This window comes from Heterodontus francisci, unplaced genomic scaffold, assembly GCF_036365525.1.
Source record: "Heterodontus francisci isolate sHetFra1 unplaced genomic scaffold, sHetFra1.hap1 HAP1_SCAFFOLD_92, whole genome shotgun sequence".
Classification (NCBI taxonomy): domain Eukaryota; kingdom Metazoa; phylum Chordata; class Chondrichthyes; order Heterodontiformes; family Heterodontidae; genus Heterodontus; species Heterodontus francisci.
This window is the reverse complement of record NW_027141473.1, coordinates 4,761,293-4,770,543: the sequence shown is the minus strand read 5'-3', so window position 1 is coordinate 4,770,543 and position 9,251 is coordinate 4,761,293. Positions and strand designations below refer to the sequence as shown.

The window sequence follows — 9,251 nt, the reverse complement described above, 5'->3', positions numbered from 1 at the left end:
AGACGACATAAAGTTGGGTAGGAATGTACGTGGTGAGGAGGATGCAGAGAAGCTCCAGTGTGGTTTGTACAAGTTGAATGAGTGGGCAAATGCATGGCACATGCAGTATGATGTAGATAAATATGTGAGGTTCTCCACTTTGGTGACAAAAACAGAAAGGTGGATTATTATCTGAACGGCAATAGATTGGAAAAGGGGGAGGTGCAGCGAGACCTGGGTGTCCTTGTGCACCATTCGCTGAAAGTAAGCATGAAGGTGCAGCAGGCAGTTAAGAAGGCAAATAGTATGTTGGCTTTCACAGCGAGAGGATTAAAGTACAGGAGCAAGGATGTCTTGATGAAATTTTACAAGGCCTTGGTGAGACGTCATCTGGAGTACTGTGTGCAATTTTGGTATCCTTACCTGAGGAAGGATGTTCTTGCTATTGAGGGAGTGCAGCGAAGGTTTACCAGACTGATTGCTGGGGTGGCAGGACTGACGTATGAAGAGAGATTGGATGGATTAGGCTTGTATTCGTTAGAATTTAGATGAATGAGAGGGGATCTCATAGAAACCTATAAAATTCTAATAGGATTGGGCAGCCTAGATGCAGGAAGAGTGTTCTTGATAGCGGCGCAGTCCAGGACCAGGGGTCACAGACTATGGATAAGGGGTAAGCCGTTTAGGACTGAGACGAGGAAGGGTTTCTTCAGCAAGAGAGTGGTTAACCTGTGGAGTTCTCAACTACAGAAAGCAGTTGAGGCTAAGTCACAAAATATATTCAAGAAAGAGTTATATATAGTTCTTCGGGCTAAAGGGACCAAGGAATACGGTGAGAAAGCGGGAACAGGGATCTGAGTTTGTATGATCAGCCATGATCGTACTGAATGGCGGTGCAGGCTCGAAGGCAGAATGGCCTACTTCTGCCCCTATTTTTTCTATGTTTCTATATGCAGTTTCAGCTGTCCAGAGCTTCTACGTTAGATGGAACAGGTGTCCAGAAAGTACTGTTAGTAAGGTTCTGGCTTTCATTGAGTTTTCATCTTTGGATGATAGACATATGTGCAAGTGCAGCACAGATTTTCTCAGATTCAGTAATCTCCAGCGAATGTGCTTATCAAAGCTTCACTTCCCGTGCAATTCGAAATTGGCACAGGGCGTCCATTTTGAGTTTGGACGGCGAAGGTGGTTGTTAGGGGTAGGGCAACATCCAAGGAAGGCAATGGAGTTCCGGCAATTGAAAACTAATCATAAAAATGACCCAATCCTGGCCAAAACGTGCGAATATAAGGTTGTCCCTGCAATCCCATTGGGTGGTGTAGTGGTATTATCATTGGACTAGTAACCCAGCGACCCAGGGTATTTCTCTGGGGACATGGGTTCGAATCTCACCACAGCAGAAGGTGGAATTTGAATATAATTAATAAATCTGGAATTAAAAAACTAGTCTAATGATGGCCATGAAACCATTGTCGATTGTTATAAAAACCCATCTGGTTCACGAATGTCCTTCAGGGAAGGAATTCTGCTGTCCTTACCTGGTCTGGCCTACATGTGACTCCAGACCAACAGGAATGTGGTTAATTCTTACATGCCCTCTGAAATGCCTAGCAAGCCACTGAGTTGTACCTAACCGATACGAAGTCAATAAAAAGGAAGGAAACTGGACGGACCACCCAGCATCGATCTGGGCACCGGAAATGACAACGGCAAACCCAGCCCTGTCGACCCTGCAAAGTTTTCCTTACTATCATCTGGGGGTTTGTGCCAAAGTTGGCAGATCTGTCCCACAGACTACTCAAGCAACAGACTGACAGAGTCATACTCACGGAATCATACCTTACAGACAATGCCCCAGACGCTGCCATCACCGTCCCCAGGCATGTCTTGTCCCACCGGCAGGACAGACCCAGCAGAGGTGGTGGCACAGTGTTATACAGTAGGGAGGGAGTTGCCCTTGGAGTCCTCAACATCGACTCAGGAACCCCAAGAAGTCTCATGGCATCAGGTCAAACATGGGCAAGGTAACCTCCTACTGATTACCACCTACCGCCCTCCCTCAGCTGAAGGTTCAGTGCTCCTCCATGTTGAACACCACTTGGAGGAAACACAGAGAGTGGCAAGGGCACAAATGTAATCTGGGTGGGGACTTCAATGTCCATCACCAAGAGTGGCTTGGTCGCACCACTACTAACCGAGCTGGCCAAGTACTAAAGGAAATTGCTGCGAGACTGTGTCTGCGGCAGGTGGCAGGGGAACCACCACGAGGGAAAAACATACTTGACCTCGTCCTCACCAGTCTGCCTGCTGCAGATGCTTCTGTCCATGACTGTATTGGTAGGAGTGACCACCGCATAGTCCTGGTGGAGACGATGTTCCGCCTTCACATTGAGGATACCTTCCATCGTGTTGTGTGACACTATCAACGTGATAAACGGGATAGAATTTGAACAGATCTAGCAATGCAAAACTGGGCATCCATGAGGCGCTGTTGCCCAACCGCAGCCACACAATTGTACTCAACCACAATCTGTAACCTCATGGCCCGGCATATCCCCCACTCTAACATTACCGTCAAGGCAGGAGACCAACCGTGGTTCAATGAAGAGTGCAGGAGGGCATACCAGGAGCAGGACCAGGCATACCTCAAAATGAGGTGCCAACCTGGTGAAGCTACAACACAGGACTATCTGCGTGCCAAACTGCATAAGCAGCATGCGATAGACAGAGATAAGCGATCCCAAAACCAACGGATCAGATATAAGCTCTGCAGTCCTGCCACATCCAGCCGTGAATGGTGTTGGACAATTGAACAACTAACAGGAGGAGGTGGCTCCACAAATATCCCCATCCTCAATGATGGGGGAGCCCAGCACATCAGTGCGAAAGATAAGACTGAAGCATTTGCAATAATCTTAAGCCAGAAGTGCCGAGTTGATCATCCATCTCGGCCTCCTCCTGAAGTCCCCGGCATCACAGATGCCAGACTTCAGCCAATTCGATTCACTCCTCGTGATATCAAGAAACGACTGAAGGCACTGGATACTGCAAAGGCTATGGGTCCTGACAATATTCTGGCAATAGTACTGAAGACCTGTGCTCCAGAACTTGCCGTGTCCCTAGCCAAGCTGTTCCAGTACAGCTACCACACTAGCATCTACCCTGCAATGCTGAAAATTGCCCAGGTATGTCCTGTACACAAAAAGCAGGACAAGTCCAACACGACCAATGACCGCCCCATCAGCCTACTCTCAATCATCAGTAAAGTGAAGGAAGGTGTCATTGACAGTGCCATCAAGCAGCACTTGCTTCGCAATAGCCTGCTCAGTGATGCTCAGTTTGGGTTCCGCCAGGACCACTCAGCTCCTGAATTCATTACAGCCTTGGTTCAAACACGGACAAAAGAGCTAAACTCAAGAGGTGATGTGAGAGTGACTGCCCTTGACATCAAGGCAGCATTTGACCGAGTATGGCATCAAGGCGCCTTAGCAACACTGAGGTCAATGGGAATCATGGGGAAAACACTCCGCTGGCTGGAATCAAACCTAGCGCAAAGGATGATGGTTGTGTTTTTGAAGGTCAATCATCTGAGCTCGAGGACATCACTGCAGGAGTTCCTCAGGGTAGTGTCCTAGGCCCAATCATCTTCAGCTGCTTCATCAATGACCTTCCTTCAACCATAAGGTCAGAAGTGGGAATGTTCGCTGATGATTGCACAATGTTCAGCACCATTCGTGACTCCTCAGGTTACTGAAGTGCAGAAATGCAGCACGACCTGGACAATATCCAGGCTTGGCTAAGAAGTGGCAAGTAACATTCGTGGCACTCCAGTGCCAGGCAATGAACATCTCCAACAAGAGAGAATGTAACCATCTCCCCTTGACATTCAACTGCATTACCATCGCTGAATCCCCCACTATCAACATCCTAGGGGCTACCATTGACCAGAAACTGAACTGGAGTAGTCATATAAATACCGTGGCTACAAGAGCAGGTCAGAGGCTAGGAATCCTGAGGCGAGTAACACACCTCCTAACTCCCCAAAGCCTGTCCACAATCTACAAGGCACAAGTCAGAAGTGTGATGGAATATGCTCCACTTGCTTGATGGGTGCAGCTCCAACAACACTCAAGAAGCTCGACACCATCCAGGACAAAGTAGACCGCTTGATTGGCATGCCATCTACAAACATTCAATCCCTCCACCACCGCTGCACAGTGGCAGCAGTGTGTACCATCTACAAGATGGACTGCAGCAATGCACCAAGGCTCCTTAGACACACCTTCCAAACCTGCGACCTATACCAACAATAAGGGCAAGGCAGAAAATACATGGGAACACCACCACCTGCAAGTTCCCCTCCAAGTCACACACCATCCTGATTTGGAACAATATCGCCGTTCTTTCACTGTCGCTGGGTCAAAATCTTGGAACTCTCTTCATAACAGCACTGTGGGTATACCTACTCCAAATGGACTGCAGCGGTTCAAGAAGGCAGTTCACCACCACTTCTCAAGGGGAAATGGTGGATGGGCAAAAAATGATGGCGTGGCCCACGACGCCCACAGCCCATGAATGAATAAGAAAAACGTCTTTGCTTGGCCCTAGCATCCATTAAAGCGTTATTCACATTCATGGCTTCCACCTCATGCTCATCCTCATCTGAGCAAATTGGTCTTCTCCTGCTCGTCCTGTTGCAAAAGATGTCCGTGTTGCATTAGCAGATTCTGCAATGCATAGAAGACTATGACTATTCCTGAGGCCCTTGCTGATGCGTAATGCAGAATCCCTGCAGACAGGTCAAGGCTGTGGAAGCGTTCAATGATGGATCTAGTTGAGGCGTGGACTTCATTATACCACTCTTTAACTATGCTTTGGGTTGCCTCATTGGCGTCATCAACCATGATCCCAGGGGGTATAACTTGTCACCCAGCAGCCAGCTGTAGTAGCCTTCGGCGTCATTGCTCGTTTTGCTCGTTTCCATAGAGTACTGGGGGGTGGGAAGGGGCGGTGATCATTGACTGCACTCATGTGGCCATTGGAGCTGCCTGGGACAAGCTTGCTGCCTTTGTGAATCTCAAACGCTATTACTCTTTGAACGTTCAACTGGTTTGTGATCATGGAAACATAGAAAATAGAAGCAGGAGTAGGCCATTCGGCCTGTCGAGCCTGCTCCGCCATTCATTATGATCATGGCTAATCATCCAATTCAGTAACCTGTTCCTGCATTCCCCCATTTCCCTTGATCCCTTTCGCCCCAAGAGCTACTTCTAACTCTTTCTTGACAACATACAATGTTTTGGCATCAACTGCTTTCTGTGGTAACGAATTCCACAGGCTCACCACTCACTGGGTGAAGAAATTTCTACAGGCTCACCACTCTATGATTGAAGTAATTTCTCCTCATCTCAGTCCTAACAGGTTTACCCCGTATTCCTATACTATGTTCTGGACTCCCCCACCATTGGGAACATCCTTCCTGCATCTACCCTATCAACTCCTGTTACAATTTTGTAGGTTTCTTTGAGATCTCCCCTCACTCTACTGAACTCCGGTAAATATAATTCTAACGGACTCAATCTCTCCTCCTACGTCAGTACCGCCATCTCAGGAATCAGTCTGGTAAACCTTCGCTGCATTCGCTCTGTTGCAAGATCTTCCTTCCTCAGATAAGGAGACTGAAAGTGCACACAATATTCCAGGTGTGGCCGCGCCAATGCCCGATATAATTGCAGCAACACATCTCTGCTCATGTACTCGAATCCTCTCGCGAAGAAGGCCGACCTACCATTTGCCTTTTTTATCACATGTTTCACCTGCCTGCTTACCTTCGGAAAAGAAATACCACCGGTGAAAAAGCATGCATGTCGGTGCTCGTTTTCCAGGGAACTGTGATGAATATATTTCACAAGACTCACAGCTCCCAGATATTTTTGAGGCACCAGCCTGACTATGACATGGATCTGCCCCTATCTAATCATACGACCCCCGATGACTGTGACCGTTCCCTCCACCGGCCAGCACCCTGTGTTCTCCACACAGCAGCCCAACTTTGAAAATGTTGACCCCTCCCTTCATGGGCCATCATGCAGCTCATCTGCATTAACTGTTGTAACCCCACACTCCAAACAACACCAAAACTACACTCTGAATACTAGGCCCTTACCTGCTCTGCACCTCCAGGGACCAAAACTCTAACTTCTCAACACCGCCACACCCCTCCCCGACAACAATTCACCTTAATGCTACCTTTCATTGTGTCAAAGAGTTCAAGAAAGAAAACTAGCGACCACAGAACAAAATACAACTTTAAATGAACGTGAACCGAGTGCCATGAGATTCCGATGCGGCACTGACTGAATCCGGCAGGTAGCAACCAACTTCAGTTAATTGTAAGGTGTTCCTGACATGTACATATATTAAATATTGAAACACGCCATAGGATGGTGTGAGGCACGACCCGCCACAAACAAGCCACTGACTTCATCTCCACATTTGAACCCCTCATCGCAGATCGAAATATCACCTCCCACCTAATTAAGACAACCTGCTCGGCATGAATCCAGCCTTAAAAGCCCAAAGACATTTCCCCCATGTCTTTACTTACAAGGCCTAACATCCTGGATGTAGTTTTTACAATACTATCAATACTTCCTTCCAGTGAGAACGAAGTGCGTGTGTGCATCCACTCACCAAGGGGACCCCTTTCAAAATAGTACCATGTAGTTTATATTGCCTCTTCTCATACGCACTCCAGATTATGTCCTTGACACTCTTCTGCATTATATTTCATTTGCCGTGCGACTTCCTCTTTTACTAATATGTCTATGGCCTCTTCAAACCTGCTACTATCCTCTTAATGGTTTACACTTCCGAGTTCCTGTCATCTGCAAACGTTGAAATTAAGCGTTTGATGTAAGTATGTATGTATATATACACATATATGTCTATGTCATTCATATGTGTCAAAACGAACAGGAGCCCCACTACAGATGCCTGGGGAACACCAGGAAATACTCGGCACAGTGCGCAGTGGTTCGCACCTAACAGCCTGTTGAAGAACACTCCAAAGCGCAGAGGCATCTGCCGCAAACATTATAATGTTTAAATGTTATTTGAGTAAGTAGATTCATATAATCCTCGTGAATATCTATATCTGCTATGCCTGTGCTGGGACGAGGGAGCAGTACCCCAGGACATGCGCGATGCTAATGTCATCACCCTCTATAAAAAGAAAGGTGACCGCGGTGACTGCAACAACTACCGTGGAATCTCCCTGCTCAACATAGTGGGGAAAGTCTTTGCTCGAGCCGCTCTGAACAGGCTCCAGAAGCTTGCCGAGCACGTCTACCCTGGGGCACAGTGTGGCTTTCGTGCAGAGAGATCGACCGTTGACATGCTGTTCTCCCTTCGTCAGATGCATGAGAAATGCCGTGAACAACAGATGCCCCTCTGCATTGATTTCATTGATCTCACGAAAGCCTTTCACCTCGTCAGCAGACATGGTCTCTTCAGACTACTCGAAAAGATTGGATGCCCACCAAAGCTACTAGGTATCATCACCTCATTCCGTGACAATATGAAAGGCACAATTCAACATGGTGGCTCCTCATCAGAGCCCTTTCCTATCCTGAGTGGTGTGAAACACGGCTGTGTTCTTGCACCCACACTTTTGGGGATTTTCTTCTCCCTGCTGCTTTCACATGCGTTCAAATCCTCTGAAGAAGGAATTTTCCACCACATAAGATCAGGGGGCAGGTTGTTCAACCTTGCCCGTCTAAGAGCGAAGTCCAAAGTACGGAAAGTCCTCATCAGGGAACACCTCGTTGCTGACGATGCTGCTTTAACATCTCACACTGAAGAGTGCCTGCAGAGTCTCATCGACAGGTTTTAGGCTGCCTGCAATGAATTTGGCCTAACCATCAGCCTCAAGAAAACGAACATCATGGGACAGGACATCAGAAATGCTCCATCCATCAATATTGGCGACCACGCTCTGGAAGTGGTTCAAGAGTTCACCTGCCTAGGCTCAACTATCACCAGTAACCTGTCTGCAGATGCAGAAGTCAACAAGCGCATGGGTAAGGCTTCCACTGCTATGTCCAGACTGGTCAAGAGACTGTGGGAAAATGGCGCACTGACACGGAACACAAAAGTCCGAGTGTATCAGACCTGTGTCCTCAGTACCTTGCTCCATGGCAGCAAGGCCTGAACAACATATGTCAGCCAAGAGCAATGTCTCAATTCATTCCATCTTCGCTGCCTCCAGAGAATACTTGGCATCAGGTGGCAGGACAGTATCTCCAACACAGAAATCCTTGAGGTGGCCAACATCCCCAGCTTGTGCACACTACTGAGTCAGCGGCGCTTGAGATGCCTTGGCCATGTGAGCTGCATGGAAGATGGCAGGATCCCCAAAGACACATTGTACAGCGAGCTCGCCACTGGTATCAGACCCACCGGCCGTCCATGTCTCCGCTTCAAAGACGTCTGCAAACGCGGCATGAAATCCTGTGACATTGGTCACAAGTCGTGGGAGTCAGTTGCCAGCGTTCGCCAGAGCTGGCGGGCAGCCATAAAGACAGGGCTAAAATGTGGCAAGTCGAAGTGACTTAGCAGTTGGCAGGAAAAAAGACAGAGGCGCAAGGGGAGAGACAACTGTGCAACAGCCCCGACAAACAAATTTCTCTGCAGCACCTGTGGAAGAGCCTGTCACTCTGGAATTGGCCTTTATAGCCACTCCAGGTGCTGCTTCACAAACCACTGACCTCCTCCATGTGAGTATCCATTGTTTCTCGAGATAAGGAGGCCCAAAATAATATATATATCTACTCATATACAAGTTGAAAGTATAGCCACATATTGTTACAAAATGGAGTATTTACCCAAGGCATTGTGGGACAAGTTAGTTAGCTTGCAGCCTCGAGCATGGTACTGCTTAGCACAGGCAATTAGCCTGACCAAGGAGGCCCCCTCATATCAGTGTATAAGACAGCTGCTTTGTGTAACTGCAGACTGCACGAAGCAATCAGGAATGCAAGCTTGATAAAGGTAGAATGATTCATTGTGAAGACTCAAGGATAGTTGATAAGGGGGTTTGGGAAACATCACAAGATGATCGGGGGCTTGCTGTGCGCTGATCACGTAGCCACATGATGCGTAATGAATAATCTAATTGGTAATATGTGTAATGTATGTAATCAATAACGGTTATGATTGGATCACGTCCAGCCAGGATGGGCTGAGTAACTGTTTGAATAATGTATAAGTAT

At 47.7% G+C, this 9,251-nt stretch overlaps 1 protein-coding gene across 1 annotated transcript in view; it reads left to right on the top strand.

Moving 5' to 3' along the window:
* Positions 1-3,755: 3,755 nt before the first annotated feature.
* Positions 3,756-9,251, top strand: part of LOC137363800 (probable G-protein coupled receptor 139) — a gene marked incomplete at its 5' end in the record, with an annotated part of 28,745 nt that continues 23,249 nt past the window's right edge. The window contains one exon of the mRNA XM_068027359.1: positions 3,756-3,774. Coding sequence (XP_067883460.1) covers positions 3,756-3,774 — 19 coding nt within the window. The remainder of the gene's footprint in view (positions 3,775-9,251) is intronic.